Source organism: Centroberyx affinis, unplaced genomic scaffold, assembly GCF_046629955.1.
Source record: "Centroberyx affinis isolate AG114_WGS23_722 - 3 ecotype Tasmania unplaced genomic scaffold, CSIRO-AGI_Caff_v1 ptg001642l_1, whole genome shotgun sequence".
Lineage (NCBI taxonomy): Eukaryota > Metazoa > Chordata > Actinopteri > Beryciformes > Berycidae > Centroberyx > Centroberyx affinis.
The window spans coordinates 1-26,963 of record NW_027280076.1 but is presented as its reverse complement, the minus strand read 5'-3'; the positions used below and the strand labels follow the sequence as shown (position 1 = coordinate 26,963).

At 39.8% G+C, this 26,963-nt stretch overlaps 2 protein-coding genes and 1 non-coding gene across 4 annotated transcripts; 1 reads left to right on the top strand and 2 right to left on the bottom strand.

The window, feature by feature from the left end:
- Nucleotides 1-7,163: 7,163 nt before the first annotated feature.
- Nucleotides 7,164-17,242, bottom strand: LOC139651364 (cytotoxic granule associated RNA binding protein TIA1-like). Of its 2 annotated transcripts, none has more exons than XM_071528255.1 (12): nt 17,041-17,242; nt 16,141-16,237; nt 15,454-15,552; nt 14,557-14,611; nt 14,050-14,137; nt 13,407-13,482; nt 12,993-13,101; nt 12,802-12,897; nt 12,020-12,104; nt 11,410-11,548; nt 10,221-10,372; nt 7,164-8,563 (listed from the first exon to the last, which is right to left on the bottom strand). In XM_071528255.1, exons 1-12 carry the CDS (start codon nt 17,070-17,072, stop codon nt 8,425-8,427), a joined length of 1,167 nt encoding a protein of 388 aa, XP_071384356.1. In that variant the 5' UTR covers nt 17,073-17,242; the 3' UTR covers nt 7,164-8,424. The 2 variants fall into 2 exon arrangements, with proteins under 2 accessions (XP_071384356.1, XP_071384357.1); XM_071528256.1 differs by having other exon boundaries at nt 10,221-10,369.
- Nucleotides 17,243-17,677: 435 nt separating this feature from the next.
- On the bottom strand, nt 17,678-17,748 carry trnag-ccc (transfer RNA glycine (anticodon CCC)). The gene has a single exon. It is a non-coding gene; the product is annotated as a tRNA-Gly (tRNA).
- Nucleotides 17,749-20,026: 2,278 nt separating this feature from the next.
- Nucleotides 20,027-25,955, top strand: LOC139651365 (RING finger and CHY zinc finger domain-containing protein 1-like). Its single transcript, XM_071528257.1, has 9 exons — nt 20,027-20,084; nt 20,636-20,755; nt 20,953-21,068; nt 22,156-22,234; nt 22,355-22,399; nt 22,528-22,586; nt 23,082-23,111; nt 23,398-23,518; nt 23,985-25,955. Exons 1-9 carry the CDS (start codon nt 20,034-20,036, stop codon nt 24,180-24,182), a joined length of 819 nt encoding a protein of 272 aa, XP_071384358.1. The 5' UTR covers nt 20,027-20,033; the 3' UTR covers nt 24,183-25,955.
- The last annotated feature ends 1,008 nt before the right edge of the window (nt 25,956-26,963 follow it).

Sequence of the window (26,963 nt, the reverse complement as noted above, 5' to 3'; positions counted from 1 at the left end):
AGTGATGGGTGAAAAACTCAAGGTAATGCTCAACAGACAGATGTGCCTTTCCCACCTTCATGTCACCTCAGTAGTAATAGTTGATTCGTCATGATTGAAGTGAGAAATACTTTTAATTCAGCCTGTCGGTTCTAGTCAGAAATTAGTTTTTTACATGAAAGTGGAACATCATTTTTTTTCTAGAACTGCATATTAATTCACTTACCACAGATGTAAATCTCTAATATTTATATTATGTATAGTATAATACATATAAATGTCCTTGGGGTGTGCCAGATTCCTGTGCGGGAATATTAAACAGGAGCATCAATTCACTCCAAACTAAACCAGGGCAAAGTCCCTGCATCTGATATCATTTACCACCAAAACGTAGAAACCTGCTTATGTCCTCTAAACCTCTGGAGACAAGTGGAGCAGTGACTGATGACTGACAGGAGATTAATATTTGGTCAGTGTGATAAATCTTTAGACTCACTAAACTATCAGCTTAGAGGGAACATTGACCCTGAATGCTCCCTGATGTGAAATCCAAATAGATGTTTGCTTGATGTTTTCTATCAATTATAATGATAAAAACTACAAGATCCATACCTTGAAGCCCATGATATTGCTGTATATTGAGCCGGCCAGTGCTATGAAGAGAAAGAGAGTGTATCACCTAGTTCCAACAGTAGAGGGATGGAGGTGCCGGTGCTGTCAACACAGTCTGGGGATCTAAACTGTAGAAAATGGGGCCAGGAAGTTGTAAAACAAATGAAGTACATGAGGAAGTCGTTTTTAAAAATGTCCTCAGCTTCTACTTAAAACAATTGGTTCAGCTTAGCTTGCACATACTTGCCTTAGACTTGCAGAAACTGGTCACTTCTAACAGCGCACCAAACACGACTGTCCTGGATAAACTGCATTGTCTTCACCCTGTCCTGCCCAAGGGTGCTATTCTTCATCATGACAAATATCACAACATGTGAAATGACAGCAGCTCTGCGGAGTAAAGTGTGTGTTTTGTGTTGTAGTCACGAGTGTTTCAGGACTCAGACACTGCTTCTGAGGAAACTGCAGGCTTTTTCAAGGTGTGGAAATGATCAAGTCTGGGCCATGCAGAACAATTGACACCATCCATCTATTGGTCCATTCATTCATTCATTCATTCATTCATTCATTCATGCACTCACTCACTCACTCATTCAAATTTTATTGTCCTATAAGGAGCATTTGGTTTGCAGACAGGGTCTACAGGCAAAACAACACACAATAAAACATAATAAAAATAACAAAAGCACAATAAAAATCCAATAAAAACAATAAAAACACATAACATAAAAGCACAATAACACACGTTACAGAGAAATACCACAGAAACATGCATCTGCTGATGAGACCAGACAGGAAGCCAATAGTTCAATAAAGTCCGATCAGAAGTTGCTTATCAGTGCAGAATACAAACTTCTTATAGAGGCATGAGACTCTACGTTATTTTATGTGCATATCAAGCAGTACAGAGGGGATCTATGAGTCAAACAGATTCTGTAACTCTTGAGTTTAGCTGCTGTAACCTTTATGGCTCTGCTCTCCCCAGTCGCTCTGCAGTGCGTGCGCTCGAGCTGCCGGGCCTGGCTGCAATACAAAGCGTTCAAACAGATTCAATAAAAGCCGCATAAAACAAGGTCATCATTTTAGCGCGCGCATTAAAAGAGTTCACCTTCCTGCTGCACCTTCCTCCAGATTGCATCTGTGTTAGTTTGCTCTCCACAGCGGCTCCAGGTATATACACTCGTCTACTGATTCAATTTCCTCGCCTTTTATTGCTGTGGCTTTGGGAACGGATTGGAACCCCCTGAAATCTACTGCCATGTTCTTCATTTTGAGAGCATTCGACTCAACAAATGTTCATTCCACACTACATTTACACATAATGAAGAACTATGATAAAGCAATAAGCTGCCATATATGTCAGTGCCATAAAACTGTTCATCGGCCTGTTGAGGGAGGAATCATCTACTGTGACTTTTATCATGCGTTTACTCTAGCGCACATTTGCCTGCGTAGACATGCCCCTCCCTCCAACACACACACAATGTTCAGTGACCAAATATGTGTGTGTGTGTGTGTGTGTGTGGTGTGACAGAATGCCTTAATTATGGATTAATTGTGTCATTAGCAGGTTTCTGCTGTTGGCGCCACATTGGGCCTGTCAAGGTTAATTACTGGAACATGTTTATTTGCTGTCAGCCTCTGCCGCAAGCTGTCACTTGCATGGAAACACAGACACACTCACACACACACACACACACACACACGCACAGACATTCACTCAAACAATTCGCAGGGCACCTCATGTCCCTCAAGCCCTCAACATTTTCCTCAGCTCTTTTGTTTCTGCTTTAGCACACTTTGTACTGTACTCAGTCAAAGCCTTGGAATACAAACACTTCTTGATCCAGGACTTTCCCAAACCGACTAAACTCACAGACAAATAGACGTAGGTAAAGTATTGGATGTTGTGCCCCTGCCCTGCTGCGGCACTCCTAGTAAAGTTGATTTATAAAGTTAAGTCAAGTTTATTTAGAGAGTGGCTTTATCAAAAGAGGACGTGAATACAGATAAAAACAAGAGAGAACAAACACAAATCATAGAATATGAGGCCAGAGCTGGTGTGAATCTGTGTGTGTGAGAGAGGAAGACTGAAGGAAAGGAAAGGAAAGGAAAGGAAAGGAAAGGAAAGGAAAGGAAAGGAAAGGAAAGGAAAGGAAAGGAAAGGCGGTCTGAAAGTAGGAGGGACAAGGATCTAGTTTTATATTTTAGGCTTTAATTTGACAGTGAATGAGCAGGTAAGAGTTCAGCGTCTTGCTGAAAGGACACTTCAGTGAGACACATGCAAAATATACACCAATGAAACTGACTGTGTTTTATTGCAGATATGGTGGGCTGTGTGTGTATGTGTGGTTAGACGTTTACTGATATATTGGGCCAACATTTGCCTTTTATTAAGAATCAGTGTCGTCCACCTCTGATATGATGGATATGATGCAGTTTGATTGATTACATATTTATTGTAGAATTGATCAATACTACACTGGCTGTTTATGGGAAGTTCTTAACTTAATTGATTCTAACATGATATAGGTAGTATTCATATTCGTATTCGTATTCGTAAGTATTAGTATTATTACTATCCTGGGTTTCAAACTTTCAATGAAGAGTTTTAGTGAGTAATTAGGGGTCTGAGCACTGCAGGTGCTGGAACCGTATATTGTTTTGTCAGAATTCTTCTTCTTCCACTTCTTCTTCTTCTTCTTCTTCTTCTTCTGCCTTAAAATAAATCTGTACCTCAAAGACATGTAAGCCATGACAGTTTTTCCACCATTTTGAATTCCATACAAAACATATTTTTCGCTCTTCTCCTACAAAGTTGATCCAGTCTCAACAAAATGTTGCACAAAGCGTATATGGACTTCCTAGATGGCTATTAACCAGAGTTTTGAAAATCCAAAACATTTGGATTTTCACAGAATTTGTATCACAGAATTTTGATACTTGTAACCGTTTCAGTTGATGGCAAAGAAATGTAAACAGGAAGGAATGCATCTTTAACACCCAAATGTTCGAGCAAACCTAACAGAAATGTTTGTGAAGGCCTAAAAGTGTGTCTGGCCACATTTGGTTGCACCCTATAGCTTTACCATAAAGCCAAAAATTGACAATTTTTCAAATGGCAACATGTCAGGCGGCATTTCACCTGCAGTTGCAGGACTGTCACCAAAATGTTTTATCTTTGAGATGTAGATCTTTTCCAGAATGATGAATCAAGCTTATATTGTCACTGTCATATAATTTGCCCCATGGGCTTGGACCTCACTAATGGCCGCTTGCAGCTATATTTTAGTTAAGTTTTGATCGAACCACACAATGAGTATGTTTTATTTTTAGTAGTATCATCCTGTTTCAATGGAGAGTTTTGTGTCGCATGATGGTCTAAATGCTGTTTCAGAGGTTTTTCCACCTGACAAGAATACAATTCTGGGGGGGAAAAAATGGAATACTTGTCATTTTTTGTAAGGACTGGGTTAGCTGTTTTGGAACCACAAAAAAGAGAGGAGAAAAAGATGAGAGAAAGCCAGAGAGAAAAGACAGAGAGAGAAAGAGAGCATGGCCACTTTGACTGATTTCAGCTGTAATCTGCTCACTAACTCATCTCCTGACATCTCTGTCTCCATCTCTGACAGACTCTCCTTCCATTAGAGCCTGGCTGGGTCCTGGCTGAGCAGCCGTGGAGAGACGAACCATTTATCAGCCTGTCAGCCCTTGCTGCCTGTTAGTTCACCCTGCCGGGCTGCCTGGCTGTCCAAGGCCCTGAAGACTGACTGAGCACTGCTGGCACTGCAGCCTCCTGGCTCATGACATACTGAAATAACACACACACACACACACGGACACGCTTATGCACAAACATGCATGGGCTCGCACACACACTGATAATTACGCACAGATTGATAAACTGTCAATATGTTGATTTCTCACCTGAAGGGCAGCACTACCCAGAAATGACGGCCTGACCCTGAGTAGAGGACACACGGTAGAAATGTGACATATATGACACTCTGTGAACATGCACACACATGCACAGCAGTGTGCTCAGAAACACACCTCAAGGTGGCAGACAGTCATTTCACTCGGGTGACACACTGATGGTGTGAGTGACACTGAGTGGAATTACAACACAGCCAGCCACCTGCTCCCACAGTACCATGTGGGAAATATGGGCTGAGCTCGCCATCTAGTGGACAACATTAAAATCACACTCTCTGCATGTTGGGTCAGAGGGGCAGAGCGTCCGGCCTGCAGCAAACCACTGAACTGTGGGTGATATCATTCAAATTGGCCCACAGATTACCAGGACATAACTCAAGTGTTGTTCATAAATAGAAATCATTAGTTGTGTTTTATATTTCAGGCTGTTGGTGGACACATTGCTGGTCGCAGGGATCAAACCTGTGACCTTACTCTTATGGGACAGTCTCTCAGTAGACCCCATGATTTGACGATTTTCTTATTCTGAGAATTATATGAGATTAAAAACATCAAGAATGTATTATACAGTAATTGTGTTCTGCAACCGTGTGCCACTGAGAGTCGCATGTGTTTTCATTTCAACTCAACAGTTCAGCTCATGGACATTTCCAAACAGCAGATCCTCAGAAACCTGACGCATGCTGGATCGCCTTGAACACCATGAGCGTCAATTGGGTATGGAAATTTTAATCAGATTAGTTTTAACCTGAGTCCAAATTTGATTATGCAGAAATGCATGCAATGCAGAAATCTATTTGGAAACTATATCTAATAATGTATCACTCTGACCAAATAATATCCTGCCAGTTATCAGTCACTGCTCCACTTGTCTCCAGAGGTTTAGAGGATATAAGCACGTTTGGAAGTTTTGGTGGTAAGTGATATTAGATGCAGGGTTTGGTGAATTGAAGTCCCAGCTTAAGGAGTCTGAGCCCCCGCCTTCAGGCAGCAGCTTCAGGTTGCCTGCGTTTAAAACAAAGAAAACTTGGGCTACAGTTATTCCAGCTGCTTTCAACAGGCCCACCTCTCATGTGAAGAAGCACTATTACAGAAAATTGCCCTGATGGAACAATAACGATTTTTTGACTGATTGATCATCTGCTCCTGTCAACTAATGCTGGGCAGTTTTATTGTGCTTTTATGTTACGTTTTTACTGTGGTTTTATTGATTTATATCATGTATTTTTATTGTGTGTGAAATCAAATTTCCTTAATGGGCAATAAAGTTTGAATTTGAGATTTTCAATAATTCATTTTCTTCACCAACTGCTAACTGGTTAATCCTGCTTTTGAAATGCCCCCATGGTGACAGCTGACCTTTTCATTCATTAGTAACTGAAAACCTGAACCGCTCACAAATCCCTCCAGATGTCTGATAAACAGACTAAACTGCTTGCAACGTTCATACTTTTCCCACCATCTTAATGACTTGACTGGATTTTGAAGATTTTGGCTGCTGCTCAATTTGGTTGATTTAGAGCACAAATAGCACAATAAGTGAAATGACAGTGGGTTTACCACTACTTCAAATATGCAGTCATGCAACAGGGCAGAAAAACACTTTTTCCTTATTTTTCTATTTCCAGATGTTTTGTGGAATTTCTAAACTTTTGAAGACCCAGAAATGATTTCCATGTTTCCCAGACTTTGCAGACGTGCAGGAGCCCTGTTTTTTTTACCTGGGTCCAAATTTCAATTTCTGGCCCATGGGTATGGCAAGGTGGTAAGAATACTAGCACTTTAAAAAATTCACGCTTTAAGATTTTTTACCAACCAAAATAATGTAAATTGAGCTGAGGAGCAGGCATCAGTTATTTATAACAATATATGGTCTATCTGTGTTCTCATGCATTTTCTAAGGAATTTTGAAGTGAAACCAACGGAAGCACTACACAGTCTTCAAGTCATTTTACAGAAATTTATGCAGAATCTGCCAACAGACTGCACAGTATATGACAATACACTAGATGCTATAGGGCATTGGTATTCACTTCGTAAGTATATAGAATACATTTTATATTTTTAAAATATATACTCTTTAAAGATCTAAAATTTTACTCAGTTTGAAGATTTTGGTACCACCCAATATGGTGCCGATATTGCAATATGACTCAACTAGGCCATATCACTGTACAGCTGAAGCTTATTCTTCATTAACATCATATCAATGTATGTAGTGAGTGAGCCAAAAACTACATAAAATGTGTAATCATGTACAAGACAGGACTTACGTTTTCTTAATTTTCCCACTTTTTGTTCAAACGAATTTCAATTAAATGATCAGATACAATTCCCATACTTTTATTTTCTGTAGGAACTGATGAGGTGCCAATAAATTGTAATATATGTTCTTTCCTTACAGCCTTTTCCTTACAGCCTGCTGAATAGAGTCACTTGAAAAATTATACAACACCCTTGACTTTCTTGCTCTAAAAATGGTTGCAAAATGTCTATCAGTGTGTGATCTACTCAAAGTAATCCTCATCCGTTCAAAGTGGAAATTAAATTCCAGAATTGTTCTGAAAATAAAAAGGTCCATTAAGGTAGAATAACCCTAGAATACCACCCCCCATGTGAAAAAAGAAAAACACTGGTTTATGCGCATCAGCATTTTAATTGGACAAAGCAAGAAAACATTGATTACAGTAGCAGAGTCATTATCAATTCTCAGGGCTAACACCTTTCTAAACAAAAGGGTCTGAAAATGTCCGTAGGCACTGCCTAATTAAAAAGAGTGTATCATGTCAGCTAAAAGAAACCAGCTCTATAAGGCAACAATTATAATGTAGGCCTCCCCATTTCTCTGGCAAAAAGGGCAACAGTGTAAAGGTTGAATCCACTCAGGTTTGTGATACAAAATACTGGCGTTTCAATAGATATTAAAAAAAACATCAGAAGTGTCATACATGTTCACCCTTTAACATCTGAATTGTGTTAACTTTTAAGTTTGCACTGCATGGCAATGCTGTCTTGTCCCTGCATGGAAGAATCACGTGTGTTGCACTGTGCCAGTGTCACATTTGATAGTGCCACTCTGCTACGTACAATGTTGGAGTTAACTGTTGAGTTATCAAAACAAAAAGAAAGCAAGCACCCACAGTTAACAGTAGCATTTTACTTACATTGTTTCAAATGAATGCATGGTTATTTACATGTGGAGAAAAGATTTGAGGCTGTCCGAAAGATATGAAGGAGAGATGGAATGCAAAAATTAAACACTCTTGGTAATCAAATTTGTCCAAGTACAAGAGAGGAAAAACTGTGCAATATTTACCTGCCCTTACAGAGAAACAGCAGTGGCAACAATCCCTGCAATTGGTTTTAATCCAAGAGAAAATGAGAAAAAATTAAACCGATTTCCATTCCTCAAACAATAACTAAGGTTCATAACTTAGCACATGATTCAGACTGAAACAGTTTTTCATCTTTAAAAAAACGACGACCCCTCGTTGACTGTCCGAGAGGGAAGATGTGAAAATGGAAGCAATTTTTGAGTCAAATGTAAAACCCAACAAAAAAAAAAAGCGCAAATCCAAAAGTTTCTCCTTTACAGTTTTATATTCATTTACAGTTAACTTAAAAATGGTAAGAGCCCTGGTTCATGGCCAGTCTTGCCTACCACAAAGGGCGTAAATACCTGTGTGGGTCAAATTGCTCCTCCCTGGCTCCCCTTACCTCAACCCCCCATGAAATCCCATTTACATCTTCTATAGATGTCAACCTCCCCGTTAGGTTCCACGTCCCAGTAAAAGTCTTAGTCCTGCCGCAAATGGAGGCGGTGTTACACAGCCCCGCGGGGCACCTTACAGCCAGTAAGAGGCTGACGGTTGACAAATCTCCCACCCCACCCCCTTATCAGTGTGTGGGGTATCCCGCGGCTCCCATACCGGGCTGGTTGGCTAGCATACTCCCATTCAATCCCTGCGTAGGCTCCATAACCCCACCGTTACTGATGGCGCTCACGCCAGTCCACCCAGCACTGGCCGGTAAGTGACTGCAAAAACGAGGGAAAGAAAGAGAGAGAGAGAGACAGAAAGACAAAATGCCAGCAGGTTAGAAGAGACAAGGCGACAGGGAGCCAGGGGGAGGGCATATATTAGAGCTACTAGAATCTGGACAGGCTAGAATGAGAACAAGAAGGCAAACAGAGTTATCAGAGGTCGTGAGGATAAGGCAGGCTGGGCGAAAATGAAGCTAGCAAAAACAGGCTAGTAGAGAAAAGTGGAGGGCATTTTGGAAGGGCCAAAGGGAAATGTCATTTGACTAAAATGAGGCAAGCAGACAAAGAGCATACAGGCTAAGAGTGAGCTATATAATCCCTTCTACCACCCTCCCAACTGCTGAAGAACATAAAACAGTAGCGATAATCAAGCTAAAGTAAGAGAAGCTACATTGTGTAGGACAACAATGTAGATTATCTTGATTTGTCTTGCAACATTTCTACATTTGGCCACAATGTACAATACACTAAAAATGTAAATTGTCTTCCAATTCACATAACGTAGTTTGAGTTTTACCATCATTTATGTGAAAACAAAATCCTAAGAACAGAGTGGAGATGGACAGCTTATACAGGATAGACTTTATCTTCAGATTTCAAGTCAAAAAGAGAGGCTTAGCCTTTTTCTTAGGCATAGCGCATTTACATTAGACAATCAAACACACCACCTCTGCTTTTAATTACATTTACCTTACATCTTCGTACATAACCCAGTTCTACAGCCGTTTCACCAGGAATTTTAGACTCAACATATGGCCTTTTGTTTATTTTTTTAGGCGCACAAAAGTCATTGCACATATGTTGTCCTAAATAAAACAAAATTTGAAAACAATCTACAAATGATATTTCACATGGCCTACTGACATTCAGACACATAGCAAATCTTCATGTATTGATGAAAAATAATTCAATGAAATTAAAAAAAAAGGAAATAATTTGATCTAAAAAGCTATGACATGGATGTAGACACAAATGACTTGACAGCCTTGGAGAACACAGTCAGTCCTTATACACAACAGAGAATCTTAGAAACCTGGGGAAGCCGATCTCCATCAACAAACTATCCGTGTCTAAAAAACTGGGCAACATAAATGAAAATCTTTGTTCCGAAATTTGAAAAACCATTTGAAAGAAAAAAAAAAAAGCAAAGAAATTATACATCATCTTACTGTCATGTCAGCAATTATGTTGTAAAACTCATGTGGGAAAGATAAGGGTAAGTTATCAGCTAATTTAAGACAGTTTCCTACTCACCAGTAACATTTTTGGAATTGTCTACATGTTTGAACTATTGAATGCTAAAATTCAAGTGACAAAAAAACAAAAATATGCCATTTTGGAATGGAACCCTTCAAATATTGAATGTGCTTTACCAGCGAGGGGGTTATAATGACACCCTGAAACACAGTCAATGATAAAATAAAAGTTCAGGTATGTATTTTTTTGGTGTGCTTTTGTCTCAATCTTCATAAGCTGAACATGGTGAGGGGTTGGCGAGGGGAAGAGGAAAGAGGTGGGGTTGGGGGGTTCACGGCTCCCTCCTGTGGCCAGAGCTGGCGCTCCCTTCCCTGGTCTTGGAGGGGGACCCTGGGTGGTGCTGGAGTAGGAGGAGGCGGAGGAAGGGAAGCCCTGTGCGCACCGTGCTACTTACTTGAAGCCCTGCTGGTTCCAGGCCTGGCCGTAGACGCCGTAGGTGGGGACCTGCCAGCCGTTGGGAACATACTGGCTGATCTGAGGCCCGTTGCCGTACCACTGGCCCCACTGGCCGTAGGGCTGGGCCGCGGGGAAGCCCATCTTGTTCTGCTGGAGTGAGAACGGAGCACAGTCAAACAGTGTATGACTTGAGGCAGATTTTTGCCTTCCAGAAAAATCCTTTGTTGGAAGAAAAATAACACTGTTCACTGTGTTCACCTATGCACACACGGCGTGTGGGGTGAATTCACAAGTAATCTGCAAGATACGTGACGATTGCTTAATACCTGGGCACTGGCCCGAGTTCAGCACCAGAGACATATTCTTCTGTCCCTAGGTTACAGTAGCTGATGTGGCCCAAAATTCACCAGCCAAACATTCAATAACTTACAGATTAAAATTTTGGAACAGCATAGGACCTCCAAATGATAGTTGATTATCTGCCAAACTGGCTGGTAGACTAACCCCCTTCAGCCAACATTCCCCAGCATTTCACTGTTGGTTGGCATTACTTTTCATCCCTGATTCAACAATACAAATACATTTCCTCCACGACAGTTGAATTGAGGCTAGAAAAGATTAATGGGAAGTGGAAAGCATCCAGTCACTGAAAACAATGGGCATTGTCTTCAAAAGGGATGGAGGTGAACGAGATACAGAAAACTTAATGTGCAAAACCAACAAACCAAACTGCCCAAACTCAAAATTAATCAGTTTTTTCAAGCATAAATTCTCTGAAAGCTTAGTGGTGTCATTCAGGGATCTGCTGTGAAATTCCCTGACTTTACCAAAAAATTGTATGACTTTCCTCTCCTGTTGCAAACTTCCTTCCAGTTGTAAATGTTCTGAAGGGATAAATGAATGTACAAACATCGGGAGGCCAACAAGTGATACAATAAATTGTTTTGAAAGATACTAATACAGTCAGGATGAGGGGTTCCATTTCCCCATGTATTTCAATGAGTACAGCATGGCTTAAGTTCAGCTCAAGTTGTATGCACTCACAGTACTCTACAGATTGGATTGGATACATGTGTCCATCAAATTGCAGATGTCATGCTTATGTTAGTCTTCAGAGCTTCCAAGAAGGCAGAGATGTGGTCAAGGCAGCCAGTGTTTTGTTTGTGCAGCATGTATGTTATTCTTACCTGGGGCATAGGCAACTGCTGCATGGGGTTCATCATGTCTGGAGTCTCCTTGCCCCAGTAGCATTTGACTATGTGGCCCTCTAGTGAGGTGCCATTCACTGACACGATGGCATGGGCTGCTGACTCATGGGAATTGAACCTGGACAAAGATGGAGGGAGAGATGAGGAAACACCAAGGAATAAAAGCCTCATTTCCTCTATAATCATTCAGCAATAATGACTTCTCCACTGCTGGAAATCTGCTCCGACTGTTAGAAAACTCTAAAGAGGATGAAAATCCATTATCTGGGCTGACTTGTCTCTGATAAAAAAATATATATATATATATACACAGCACAAATATTCTATAACGTGAGCATCCAAATGACATTTTTAAACTACATCAGGAACTAAAACTGATATTGGAACTACGTCTGCGAGCAAAGCCAGGCTCTCGCACCAAAATTATCCCTGCTACCAGAAATTGTAGAGGAAACACATAGGACCAAATGCTTTTGTATATAATTTATACCGGTCACATCACAAAAAAATACATTATACTTTGACTTTAGTTCATTAGGAAAACAAAGTTTAGAGGGCAAGTATAAATCAACCAGAACTCGTGACATACCTCACGAAAGAGTAGCCTTTGTCTGGGAAAACTCTGATTTCCATGATTTGTCCAAAGGGAGAGAAAGTCTGTCTCATCAGTTGTTCTGGAAGCCACAAAGAAAGGGAACATCAGATATCTTTATGTTTCCATGTGGGTAGATGTGTCATGAAAAAACATTTGCATCAAGAGGAGAATAGTGGCATACTGGTGACGCAGCCTGGGATCCACAGGCCGGCTCTCTTGCCTATTCTAAGTTTAAATTAAAGGCCAATCACTATTTTGGCCAATCACTCATTAAAACACACTTTTATAGACTTGTTCTTAAGTAATTGATTTTAGAGAATTGATTATGTCTGATTTCTGTAGTTTTTAGTATTCCTTTTACTGTTATTACCTCCGCAAAGGAGGTTATGTTTTCGGTGCCATTTGTTTGTTTGTCTGCCTGTCTGTTAGCAGGATTACGGAAAAACTACTGGCCCGATTTTCATGAAACTTTGTGGAAGGGTGTAGCATGGGCCAAGGAAGAACCCATTAAATTTTGGAGCGGATCTGGATCCAACTCACGAACAAGCAATAATAGCACGAACCTTGGCGGAGGTCTGCGCTCTCCAAGTGCCCTTCTAGTTGAGTATTTATTGGCTTTCATTGTAAATAGTTTATTCAACACTTTCAATGTGGATATTTTATTTCCCTGACAGTAGAGCACTTTAGAACTTTGCCTTTGAAAGGTGCTATACAAATATTTTAATCATCATTACTATCATTGTCAGTTTCATTAATAGAAGTAGTAGTATTCTGACCTGTCAGTCCTGTGCTGACACCGCCACAGTACACGGTGCAGTTACTGGGGCTGGACTGGTTCACTACTTCATCAAAGGAGAGGTGCTTGGAGTTATCTGGCAGGAAAAGATGGAGACACGCCTGTTAACACATGAATCTAACAACCTGAGTAGCCAAAAAACTGAGTATGAAAGCAAACATGACAACGCACTTTCATAGGTGGTCTTTGGGGCAGGGGGCTTTCTTGTGGCCCAGTTAGTTCGAATCTGTCTGCCTCCTAACCACTGACCACCCATCTGCTGAATGGCATTCTCTGCATCCTGAAACACAGCAAGAATTGGGTCATCCCATCACGCCACACACTTAAATAATGCAGCATCTACAATGGAACCCCCCGGAAACTAGAGAAATTACAAAGCAAGATGTGCGGGAATAACTGAAAATGTCCATCACTACTTCAAACATGCTACTTTCTCAATTTTTCTACATAGAACGGATGTATTTTTAAGGAGTACGTTTTACAACAATGGTAGTGCTGTAGAGCCCTGCCGATAACAGCAGTGTTGAGGGTTGATGGGGCATCAACAACAATTAACCAAGAGTAGAGGCGTTTTTGACTACTCACCCACTTGTTGAAGAAAGACACAAAGCCATAGCCTTTAGATTTCCCTGTAGCCATATCTTTCACAACACGGGCATCCCTGTGGACAAACACATTGATGGGACTAGATCAGAAACATGTAGCACAACATAATCACTTTGAAATTTTATCATAATCAATTAATGACTAGACTTCAATGACATAAAAGGTGTGGAAGGATAATAATTTAGTTTCTCTTTGAAACCCCTAAAAGTGGTATTAAAGTGACACATGTCCACTCTGAAGCAAACTACACCATAATTCCATTAGATGTTCTGAAAGGAACTGGTAGAACATTTCTAGCAACATAGGTGAAATTAGAGCAATTTTAAAAAACAAAATGTATTCAAAATGTCTATCACCTAGAGATTAAGTGTGAATAATTCATAATATGAAATGTTTGTGCAGATTTTAGACAAAATATCCCAGACGAACATAATTTTATTTATATATTGGTTGTGGGGGGGCTGTTAACAGCCACTGTGAGTTCCTTGTAGTTAAGTTGTATGTGCCGACTACCGCCACCTCTCCTTTTTGGATAATCCCTGCCATCACAGCCCAGCTTCCTTTCCCACTGTCTGTCCTTGAGTCAATAATGTTTGTCAGTAAATATTAGCTGGATACTTACGATATCCTGCCAAATGGGCCGAAGGCAGCTTTGACGTCTTCTGTGGTTATTTCTGGGCTGAGGTCTCCGACGAAGACATGGAAGTGATCTGCAGAAAAACACACTGCTTAGGTGACGTATGATATGATACATATTCTAATAAACTTGCTACACAATCTCCATTTAAAAATGCCATAACAGTTCAAGAGCCTAATTTCTTGACTGGATTAGTAGATTTTGGTCAGTGTTTGTTAATAGTAGATGGGCAACAGGACATCCTGACAACCAAAGATTACTCTTCACAAGTAGATATCATGTGTCATGTATCAATGTGTGACATGACAGTGGTTCCACCACTACATAAAATCTGTAACAGTATGTGCAATGGGATTGAACAACAATAGTTGTACAAACTTTTCCAAAATTTTGTATGATTAACAATCATTAAATCCTAAAAATTATTATATGTGTGCATCAGACTTTCCAGACTGGAAAAACATATTCCCACTGATAAGTGCTTGGACTTACTACTTGTGTCTTTTTTCTGGCTGGTTGGCGTTGTGGCCCAGTTGACTTTGACCTCCTGTGGAGAGGGGCAGAGAGAGGACAGGCCAGGTGGGGTATGTTTACATCATTCACAGTATAACACTACTGCCTTCAGCTGCTGTAGCTCTAAAGAAATAATCTGCCTGTCGCACACACTGGTGGCGACTGGGAAGGAGCTTCACTATGAGCGCTCATAATTTAAAAGCTGACCTAAAGTACTGAGAAAATGAAAAATCCAAATGACTAGGGACATTAAGTTCCATTTAATATATCTCAAATTGTCCCTCATTAACTGTAAAGGATGACATATTGTACTGAAGTTACGCTACTACTACTATTACTGTTGGTATAATGCAGGTTTGACTGCAAAAAATATCCATCATAACAAGTAATTTAATCGTTTAATGAATCTTAAAATCTTTTCTCAAATATTTTTAAAACTGGAAAAAAACTGCCGCCAATAAAGTGAGATAATTTCACTTGTCTCAAGGATACCGTTTTAAAATGAATTGGATTACTCCTCTGATCTGAGGATTATGTCACTAGAGTCAAAAATTATTTTAACAAGTTGATTTGTCTTGAGAAACAAAATTAAAATTATCTTACTTTATCGGCAACTTTGAAAAATTAGACTAAGATTCAATTCGCAATTACATCACTTGTTTGCATGGACATGTGTTACAGTGTAGTCTAAAATTTATTGAAACTGGTCAAACTTAAAATTCTGAGAGCCAACATAGGCTGTTTTGTCGCAAAACAACCTGATGACTGGAATATCAATGCTAAGTAATACGTTAATTCTCTAGAAGGCATATCACATAAAACGTCCACACCCAGAACCCACCCATCCCCACTCACCCTGTAGATACGATAGCTTACCTTACCCATTATTTTCCGTCCATTCATAGCTGCCAGTGAGGCAGCAGCATGCCTGTGCTCATAGAATTCCACAAAGCAGTACGGATCATTTCCAGCCGTCTGTCAACAGGAAAACAAGACTGATATCAAGTCCACAGCAAAGGTAACATAATATAATCACTGCAGATGACAAGATCCAACCAGTATATCAGCCAACCAGTTTTGGGCCCCAGTATCAAAGATTGGTAGAGGAAAATTAATATCCGGTACATCTGTGGGTGAAGATTTTCTTTTGCGGTTGCATAAAACATCAATCACTCTTTGAATTCTTCACATTTGGTCCTTGCATAGCTATGCTGAATACTTGACCACTAAATGTTAGTTACTTGACAAACCATCATTATAGCCATTCTTTACACCAAACAGAATTCAGACAAAGCAAACACGCATCTTCTGGTATGTTAACAGAAATATTTTCCCTCAGAGGGACTACATTTAATGTGGACATAAAAAAAAAAAAAACATGGATGGTTATGATAAATCCTAATTTTGTGTCAATACCATTGGTCCACCATATTGATGTAATAGGCCCTATTGAGGTATACAAATCTCTTTCAGGCCAGTGTTGATGGCAACATCATTTTTTTGGTCAGTCCCTGAAGACAAAAAACGAAAAGTGTGTCCAATACCATGGTGAACAACACTCACATCAACTATCATTTTACAGCTCTTGCAGGGTCCGATCTGTGTGAAGACCTGCAGAATGAGGGGCTCAGTGACATCCCTGGACAGGTTCCCCACATACCTGCAAACAAGGGGAGAGAGATGGAGGGATGGAGTCTTTGTGAAACAGGAAGTAGCATGCAAACAAAGGCTAGTTACCACAGCTAGCTACAACCCAACCTTCCAAATTTGACAAGAACAATTCATTAAAATCACATGAAAGCAAAAATAACAGTAACTTAAATAAGAATATGAGCAGTCTCTACTTTATATGGCCAAGTAGAGTGTGGTGACCACCTTCTTGGAGCCGTCTAGGCCTGTCTCTCTGAGCGTTGACGTGGCTTGTCTGCCAGCTAGCTAACGATAACGCTAGCCGGTGGAGAAATGCATTCAAACGGGCCTCATGCTAAGCGGTCTGGCAAGCTAGATAATAAAACGACATACTCCATCCGCGAAAGGCCCCATGATTATTCACTAACAATACACACAATTAGTAACTTTGTGAATGCATCATTCGACATATTTGTGCATTTTGGAACGAGTACCTCGCTAGCTGCGTTTGCAGTTTAAGCTACCGTTAGCTAGCATTAGCACTTCAGTTTCATTTTCAGACGAGCTACGGTCCCGTCTATTTACACGGCTCAAACAGACATTACGGAACACGCTCATGTCGAAAAGCCAAACGCTCATTATTACAGTTTTAAATGGTGCTATCGTCGATGTGGAATGATAGCGTGGAAATATCATCGATGTTGTATTAAAATAACAACGATTGGCGGTTTTTGTTTGATAGAACAACGTGGAAACATTGCTAGCGTTTAGGACGCGCCGTAGTTACACGGAGCCTTCCCGTTCCAGGACATAGACAGGGCCGCTGTTACTCACAAGGTTTTGGGTTGATCGTCGTCCATCATCATGGTTCAGTGGTCGCGTCCTGAGAAGTGTTTAATCCGTTGACATACAAATAGCTTGTGCTGAACTTCAGCGACCGCAAACGTAAAGGTTATATCTACTATTTTTATATCAATCGGTCCCCGAATCTGCTCACACACACCGCAGACAGCCTCAGTCTGATGCAAACAATGGGAAGTTGAAGATGGCGGAGGAGCGGCGTCAGCAGCGTCAACCTGCGCGCTGAAATGAAGCCAAAATCAAGCGCTCTCTCTCTCTCCAATACACACGATCGCGCGCGCGCGTACACTCACTAGGCTCTGCCGCCACATCTGCATCATAAAGTCGAAATCTATCGACTCAATACCTATAGTTAACTATGCAGAATAATGATTTGCACGAAGATATTCGTGGTTTTAGTCCAATCAACAAAAGTACAATAGAGGAAATAACAGCTGGGAACATCTGGGAAATGCACGTGACCCAGCCACAGAGTTCAACTACATGGCGAAAGATAGACAACTTGACTGTTATTTACTCGGCTTTTCTGCAGATACGGCGTTGGAACAGCGTTTTACCATTTTTACAACAATATATAATTGCCCGTAATGCATATATGTAACAAAACACGTGCGCCGCCCGGGAATCGAACCCGGGTCGCAAGAATGGGAATCTTGCATGATACCACTACACCAGCGGCGCCGTTGTAATAACTGCAGGAAGCCCATTTTATTAAAGAATAGAAAGGAATAATGAAAAGTAAGGCAATTGATGGAGATAGGGGAACAAAAAGAAAAAAATAGATAAAACAAGAGGAAAAATAAAATCCATGAGAAACACATATGGCTCTGCTGCTTATCACAAGTTGCCCAAAGTCATTATTTAATAACAGGCCAACACTAATTTAAGAAATAATTGAAAATGTTACAGAGGAGAAGAGCGAGAAGTTTGGATACAAATTCGAGCCCCGCCTGGAACCAAGGTAAACCCAAACATTAAGTGGGAAGTTTTTTTTAAATATTTCGGATCAATTAAAAAATCTTAAAAAAAAAAAAAAACAATGGTGGAATATGAAAACACATTAGTCTATATTTTAAACACGGCGTGTATTTAATACACATATGTATTATATGTCGAGACGAGAACTTTTAAATAATGAATAATTGCATTTTGTACTGTTTCATGACAGTGGTAAAATGGTGAGGTTATGTTCATGAACCAGTAGATCTAAAGCGGATAAAGTGCATGTCAGCAGTGTCTTCACAGCAGCAGTGGGAGCTGGAGTGAGGCTGGTGCTGGAACGGAACGCTGGTTGCTAAGGTCTTGTTTCTAGGTGCATCACTTGGCAGAGCTCGGCGTTCTAAACGACGCATTTTGCTCTTAAACACGGAAGGAAACACCCACGCAAATCTTGTTCAGCTAAAACTCAGACATTCTGTAATTCACCTTGAATTCAGCTATTTTGGCCTGTTTTATCGGTATTTTTCCGTCGAGACTTGAGCCCAAGTCTTTGATGGCCAATATGCTAAGAAAGTAGTAGCCTATTATGTGAAATTATCAACACAAATGATGTGATGAATGCAGACGTCCCCTGGTAATAGCCTAGTAAAATCCTGCACAAGCCTAAACTGACTTGGCAGTAGTTTTGAAAAAGAAAACCGTTAGCCTACTTTCTTGATTTGTTTTGACTCCTTGTGAAAATAAAATATTGCAGATGGCACAGTCAGCTGCACATGTATCAATAATACTGCCAAATACACCATGTATCCTAACATTTTATTTTTGCATTTTGTGCATTCATTGTTTTATTTTTTTCTGATGTGCAAATTATTTTTTTAGTCAGTAAACATGTCTGAATTTAATTAGTTATGAGTCATAAAAAAGTCAGGATAGTTCAATAAAAACAAATTGGTGGATAATTCTAATTTCTTCAACTTCAACTCCTCACTTAATAGGCCTAGAAGTCCCATGAGAATTGTAAAAGCCTATAAAGCCTACATAAGGGAAATGTTTCATTTTTTTATAGGACGTATAGGAAATGAAATGCATCTTATTAAACGTAGCAATTCTTCTTTTAAGTTAACATATTCCCATCTTAAAATGTGAATTTACTGTTGCAGAGCTTTGATGTGCCTTGTCATGATTACACCTAGTGGAAGAGAAAGAGCATCACAAGGCCTCTGACCACTGACAGGGAGAAGGTTAAACACTGTAGCATCAACTAACATTACTGAAAAATCTGCTATACACAACTGGACTATGACACTTTTTTTCTTTTCTATGTCCAGTTAGTTTCATTCAGCAAACATTCAACAATCCTAGAGATAAGGCAGGTTGAGGGAAAATGGGTAGACCAAAAAAGTTAATTACACTTCACCACAAAATAACTCCTGGATTGAATTGAACGTGACAAATCGACAATATCTAAGAAAATGCATTCACCCCCGGGTCCTCAGCGGCTCAGCCAATGGCCTGTGAGGTCAAAGACTGCAGAAGAAGCAGAAGCTCCAGTTTGGTCTCCAGGCTGGCTGCCCTGGATCCTGGGAGGAGCTCCTGCAGAGGAACAGGGACACTTGGTTTGCAGGAAGCTATGGCACAGATACACTTCTAACCACATTGTCATCCCAAATACATTAAATGATGTGATGATGCTGAAGTCTTTGGTATGCCTTGTGTCTTTTGTGTTGTCCTCTGTGTAAATTAACTGTGAAGAACATTTGTCCAAGACAAGCCTTAGTTCCAGACTCCAGCTGGTGCACAGAGTTAAAAGTGGTTGCTTTTGCTGCTTTCAACGAACCTTTAAAGGTGCTGGTGTGATAATTTATCTGTGAATGGGTGGCCATGTAGTCTGTAAGGAAAATACAAATGGCAAGAGCCAGTGTAAAAATGCGCAGTTCAGCCGTTAGACGGCGATAATGAGCAGCGTGTCGTGATTCTGGATGACCAGCCTCGTAACACACGAAGAAAAGTCAAACTTTGAAGTAAAAATGGCTTCTCCTGCTGGATGTGAACATTATGTGCGCAGCTGTTTATTGAAAGTGAGTACGTTTTGAATTGTATTTTAGATAATAGCCATATTGTCACGATAGTGCCATATTCTTTGTTGAGTATGCAACATAACTTAGCTGCTAGGTGACGGCGCAGCTAACATGCTAACAACCGCACACAAATATAAAATATCAACAAGCAAGGTAGCTAACTGGCTAGCAGCTACGAAATATTTGCATAATAACCGGTATATTTCTGTGAATTCATTGTTTCATGTTACATGTCAGCTGGTCATTGCTAGCCCCAGGTAAATTATCTGCATATCCAGCATAGGGAAAAGGCGAGGGCGACCGAGTTTATTGAGCATGGAAGTGATTGATTCCTCTGTTGCTTGTCAGTCAATCTGTCAGTCACGTGTGCTATTAAACCGTAACTTAAAAGTTAATGCAGCTAGTTTGCTACAATCCGATTCCTCTAGAAACCAAATGCAAAATTCACTAGGCAGCAGTATCAACAGACCTATCATATCGTTAAGCTTCATGTACCCATTCACTTCCTCATGCCACATGTCATAGCATTTTTTTTTTTAAATCTGCGGTAGGCACCTTGCTGTGGCAAACTGTACGTGTGTCGACTGTGCCATGATGCAGAGGAGAACCATCAGATGGACCGCTTCAAAGTCGAAGAGGTGCAGTGCTCTGACTGTCAGACCGTGCAACAGGTAACCATGAGAGAGAAAACAACTGTACACAGATCATTGTTTATTTTATTCCAAATCCTGTCGGTGATGACAAAATCTCAGTTGATCTTTTTGGGCATCCAGTGAAGAGTTACATTGAATGTGTATGCTGTTATGTTGTTTTGATAAATCTAAACCAGGAAAAACAATTATATACATTTTGGACATCATTCCTCTAGGCACAGCAGACCTGCCAGCAGTGTAATGTGCAGTTTGGGGAGTATTACTGTGATATATGCCACTTGTTTGACAAGGATAAGAAGCAGTACCACTGTCAGCCCTGTGGAATATGCAGGTGAGCAACAGAACGGTTTACATGTCTATATACTTAAAAATATGTAACAGTGCCAAACCCTGGTACAATTACTTCAATATGGTCTCAGTGAATAATATTCTGATACAGGATAGGTATATCCAGTAGTGATATGGATACTTGGGGAGCAAAAATACAAATTTCTCTTAAGATAAAGACTTTTAAATTACATGAAAAAACTGTTTCTTGCAACACTGATTCAAATTTTAACAATCAAAGAGTAAACCCACATTGCTGTGTTGGTAGATTTTAATATTAAATTTCAATGTTTCTAAACCAATTAACACGGCTATACGAGTTAACACAGGTTTTGCACTGAAGTGCCATTGGTGCACGCCTCTTGATGTGATGTGTGAAGTTGCACACAAGATGGAGCCATGTAACCTACTGGGGGGTGAGACTTTTTCCCATCCAGGGATTGGTGGCGTTTACTACACTGATTTTCCAACTGTAACTAACTGTGTGTCTGTGAAATGAAGCAAGGAAGGTGAAGTTCAGTTTGGGAATATTTTACACGCAAGAGTGATGGGGTACATTGCAATTATTGTGATGCAATGTACAAATACAACACTACACTATAGATTATATAATCTTTAGACTATATTCAATCATCCATATTTGATAGATGTTTTTTATAGGCTATAAAATTGAATTACAGTGTTGATTTTCTATCATCTATGTATGCCTACTTTTAGGAAGAGATGATCATACTGAGGTTTTCCAAGCAATTTAAATGAAAAGCCTAGCCTATATAATTTGTCATTTTGTGCTTTCAGATGATGGTTGTCATTCTGCTCCAATGTGTCGGTCACTTTTTGCCGTTATACAATGGATTTAAATTGAACAACTAGCGATCATTTGTTTGTGAACATCGATCAAAGAAATTCACTACACTACACTACAAAGCACTGTAATAAATAGTTTGTGGCTGGTGGTTTTGGTGATGCTAGAATGCTTTGAAGAAACTCACAAATTACAGTTTTGGTGTGTCTGCTTCCAACATGAAGATACGTTTTGTATTGCTTGACATACCTGTCCATGGAGTCACACTGAGCTTTGACACTTACAGGATTGGGCCAAGGGAGAAGTATTTCCATTGTGAAAAGTGCAATCTGTGTTTAGCCAGTGATCTGCGGGGGAACCACAAGGTGACTGTTAATCTGTATCTGTTGACATGTTATGACAAATCATATGTATCATTCTTGATGAGCAAAAGATTACCCTCTCTCCTTTTTACTAATTATGTTCCATCATTTTGTTTGTTTCAGTGTGTTGAAAATGTTTCAAGGCAGAACTGCCCAGTGTGTATGGAGGTACTGTAAGATATTAAGCATGAGGGGACGGGATGGCGAGGGATATTTTGAATTTAATGTATTCCTGCATGTTATTTGTTTTCATTCACAGTTAATATATACTGTTGTATGATTTCTTTACAATTCAGGATATCCACACTTCCAGAATAGGAGCTCATGTTCTTCCATGCGGCCACCTTCTACATAAGTATGCTTCATTATTCTCTGTATACTATCAGTGTAAAGCTAGGCAATATGGCAAAAATATCATATTATATATATTTACTATTTTGCAGGATTTGTTTTTTCTCTCAACACTAATTACACTTGAGGAAATATACATGAGTCTAGGACATTGACCTAGTTTCACAGTTTACTCTTTATACTGTTCTTCAAAAATAATTGCAAGTGATCTGTAGAAAAAAGGAAGATCAAAATAGGATGTTTGACTATATGTTTTAGAAACATGAGGACAGTTAAAACTATAAACTATTTTACTATTTTTGTTTATAGTTTTAATTTTGATGATGGTATTATTAAAAAACATCTTGCATTGTGTAGAGCGACACTTAAAAATGTTATATTTTCTAGCCTTACATGAGTGTTACATGCTGCAGCAGTTTGTCTTCATTCAGCAATCATAATTCAACTAACTATATTGCATAAGATGCCAATTAACATGTTTACACGTTTTCCTCTGCAGGACATGCTTTGATGAAATGGTCAGAACTGGGTATGTCTCAAAAGTCTTTTTCTTAATGACTATTTAGTTGCATAAGCATTAATGAAAAAGGTTTTGTTCCAGAATGAGATTCCCTCTATTTGGAAAAAGTGACACTTAGAAAAAGCACAACACTAAAACATAAATGGAAACAAAAGATGGGTAGTAGGTCCTTGGGTCACAAAATAAAAAAATTTGGATATAAACTTTTCAGGCATTACTGAAATAATTCTAGTCTTTAACAGACTGTGTTAGTGAAATCCTTGCTCCAAGTGTAACTTTTCCTCCTTTGTCTCAGTGCGTATCGCTGCCCTCTGTGTATGCACTCTGGCTGGAACATGGAGGACCACTGGGATCAGATAGACAAAGAGATCGCCCAGTCACCAATGCCCACTGAGTACCAGGATGCTACTGTCAAGGTAGGAGCGGGACCTCGGTTCAGACGTTTCAGTGCTTAAGGTTTCAATATTGGATAGCATGCAAGTCATATGTAGTCAAAAATGTGTTTGTTTATTTATCTGATGAAGTCCTTGTGACACAGTGTTGTCTGTTGCCCTGGTTTTTGACATGGGAAAGTTACTTTCAAAACAGACTACTGATTTCCTGCTGAAAATTAGTAATTAATAACGGTAATGCATTACAGTTACCATGGATAAGAGAAATGTCTCATTTGATGGCAATAATAAAAATTGAAGAAAAGAATAATTCAAATGAATCAGAATTCATTTTGACATACCATTTTACAGCTTGCACTCAATTAGATCACTGAAATCCCAAAAAAAAGTTTTGTAAACTGGGCCTTGATGACTGTTAATGTGTTACCAGCAATCATCAGATTAATTGTCTTTATATGTAATCCATTACTTTCCTCTGGCCCGGTTGTAGATTATATGTAACGACTGCCAGGCCCACTGCACGGTGCCTTTCCACGTGCTGGGGATGAAGTGCAGCAGCTGCGGCTCCTACAACACGGCCCAGGACGGCGGACTCATCCAGCAGCCGCAGCGACAGCAGCCGGAGCCGGGCACCGAGCCCGAGGCAGAAACAGACACTGAGCCAGAGCAGCAAGACCAACCCGAGTGACCCACACCACATCCGGATCACACACCAGTCTCATCATCTCTGACCCATATTACAGTTACATTTTAAACATTTGGCTCATGGGCGAATGATGTACAATGAGTGTAACATAAGCTTAAATTCCTAAATTGCTGCAGCGCCCAGACAATAGATGAAACAAATAAGAATCTCACCCCAACCTAATTGATACATGCTACATTACACACTCTTTTCTCCTGTAAACAGGCAAGTGAAGGTTCAGGATTTTTAGAAGCCTATCTTATTGATCAATAAATCAAGCTCTTTCCTAGGATATAATAAGTTATCATACTGGAGATTTTGATGAGAAATGGACCATTAGCCTCTTCTTAGCATTTGTTCATAGCGCTTGTCAAAATGAATGCGTATCGGAAAAATCACAAGTCCTTTCACACAATTGTATTTATTATTGCTAACAGCGAATTAAGTAAATGGAATGGCTTGTGTGGGAACTTTTTTCAATCTCCATTCACTTATACTGGCATTACTAGCAAATGCTAATAAGATGAACCATTCCATATCCTCACCCTCTCTGTTTGTCTCATGTCTAAGCCTGTAACAAAAAATAGACTTCAGAGAAGCTATTGATACAAACTGTCTGGATACTCTCCATTTCACCATCTTTCACCATAGCTTCAAGATTTATGTTTCTGGGATAAAACTATCTATCTGTCTCCTCTTAAATCCCTTGCTGATCCATCATGACACAGTGCACAGTGAATTGATTTGAACTTTTGTTGCCAGTATACATTGGCACTTTTCAATCAATAATGGTTTTGTTGAATAATTCTCAGAGAGCAGGCCCTGGTGATTTAAGGTTGTATAGTATTAGAGGATAGACCCATTGTGAATGGTTACTGTAAGACTGCCAGTGACCACAGCCTCAGCCTTTCTTGAATAAGTGCTAGGTAACATGCCATATTTCAGCATTTAAATACTGCTCTTCAGTACATGCTGAGTTGTCAAAGTTTGCTCTGCTGTCATATATACATCCGCCTGTGTGACCGTACTAAAAACTTCATCAATGTTGAAAATGTATCTCCGAAACAAATGGAAATATAAACTATCCTCACCCAGCAGTCAACATGATTGACAGTGAGGAAACCATCCTGCTGGGAGTTTGTGCCTGTTGACAGACAAGCCAGCAGCATGGCACTTGGAAACTTTTTGATAAAGTGGTGCTGTAAGCGATAAAAGATGCAGAACAAAATTCAGGAGACACAGGATACACTGGTTCTTTGGCTGTCTGGTTATATCTGGATCTAAACCAGTCAGCTGCTTTATGGACTAAATGCCCACCTCCAATACAGATGCGTGCTTCTGGTTGTTGAAACCTGAGCCACTATTGGAAGATTTATTGTCAAATTTGTATTTAACCAACTCTTTTTCTAAAGCTAGCCAATAGAACAACAGTCGGACCTGACCTTTGGCAGTGGAAATTAGCTTGCCTATTTGTTAAACTCAGGTAAAAAAGTGTAACATCACAGCAATGAAAAGATCTATTAACCATTATTTTTAACTCATACAAGTATTTTGACATAATATAATGGATACCATTTGCCAGAACACCTATTTAGAATTTCCTTCTCATACAGTCAAAGCCTTGCCTGATTCCTGTTAAGCTGGTGTGACAAAAAGGAGTTAGACACTATATTGATTTTTTTGTGTAATTGTTACTTGCAAATGTTAGGTTATGTTTTGGTTACCTTTACCATGACAATAATACAATCTCCCAATAAACAACATGATTGTGCTAAACATGGTTGTATCATTTTGTATTCAGAACCATTCATTGAACATCCATACAGAATTGTGATACTAAGAGTATTTGTTAAGATACAAACCAATTACATGAACCTTTATTTACATCACATTTTAATTTCCAACTGCTCTACAGATAAATACATTTGAGCTGTTGTTAGTCAAGGTTTGTTGCTTGGTGAAAGCACTTTGTTAGTGTATCATCAAACTATAAATACCAACAATTCCTTAATTCTTAGTATTTTAAAGTTCAAAACCAGTGTTTCCTCTGTTCATTCAGCAATGATGTAGCACCACAGTATATCCACAAAAGTAACAAAAGTACCACTGCCGCTAGAAGAAATGTGAAATCAAAATAATATAATACAAACAAGTGTAGTCCTGATGTTTAGAATTAATGGTAAGATAAAGTATCCAGAAAACATGTCTAGCCCTGCAGCCTGCACTTCAACCATAACTTGGACCAAACCAGAAAACCAAAATGGAACCAAAACTAAAATTACTCCCAAACACCAATGTTACATGAAAATAAATGAGGAAAAACTGCAAAATGATACAGTAATATGTCAACACATTAGTAGAAAACAAACAGTCGATTTTTGTTCGATTTCTGTCAGTTCGTTAGATACTAGCTTCAGATGCTATCTCCTCTAGGCGGGCCCGGCTCAGGCGTGGTGACTTGGAGAGTGAAACAAACAGGAACACCGGTTATGACTTCTGCGGTTCCGATTGGGATTGGCTGGGGAGGGGCTGCAGAGAATGGTGGAGGCGTTGGTTTAATGATGTCTGGAGAGCGGGGAGGAGTGGCACCCTGGGGGAATACTTGGTATGTGGTGGTGGTGAGTGGTGGTTGATTCGTGCCAGTGCCATCAATGCCTATCGTAAAATCTGTCTCTGTAATCACTGGGTGTTGTGAGTCCTCCATATCTGGAAGAACATGTGCAGTATCAGCATTAATGGAGTCTTGCGAAGGATCAGAATCAGGCATATCCCGTGAAATGTCTA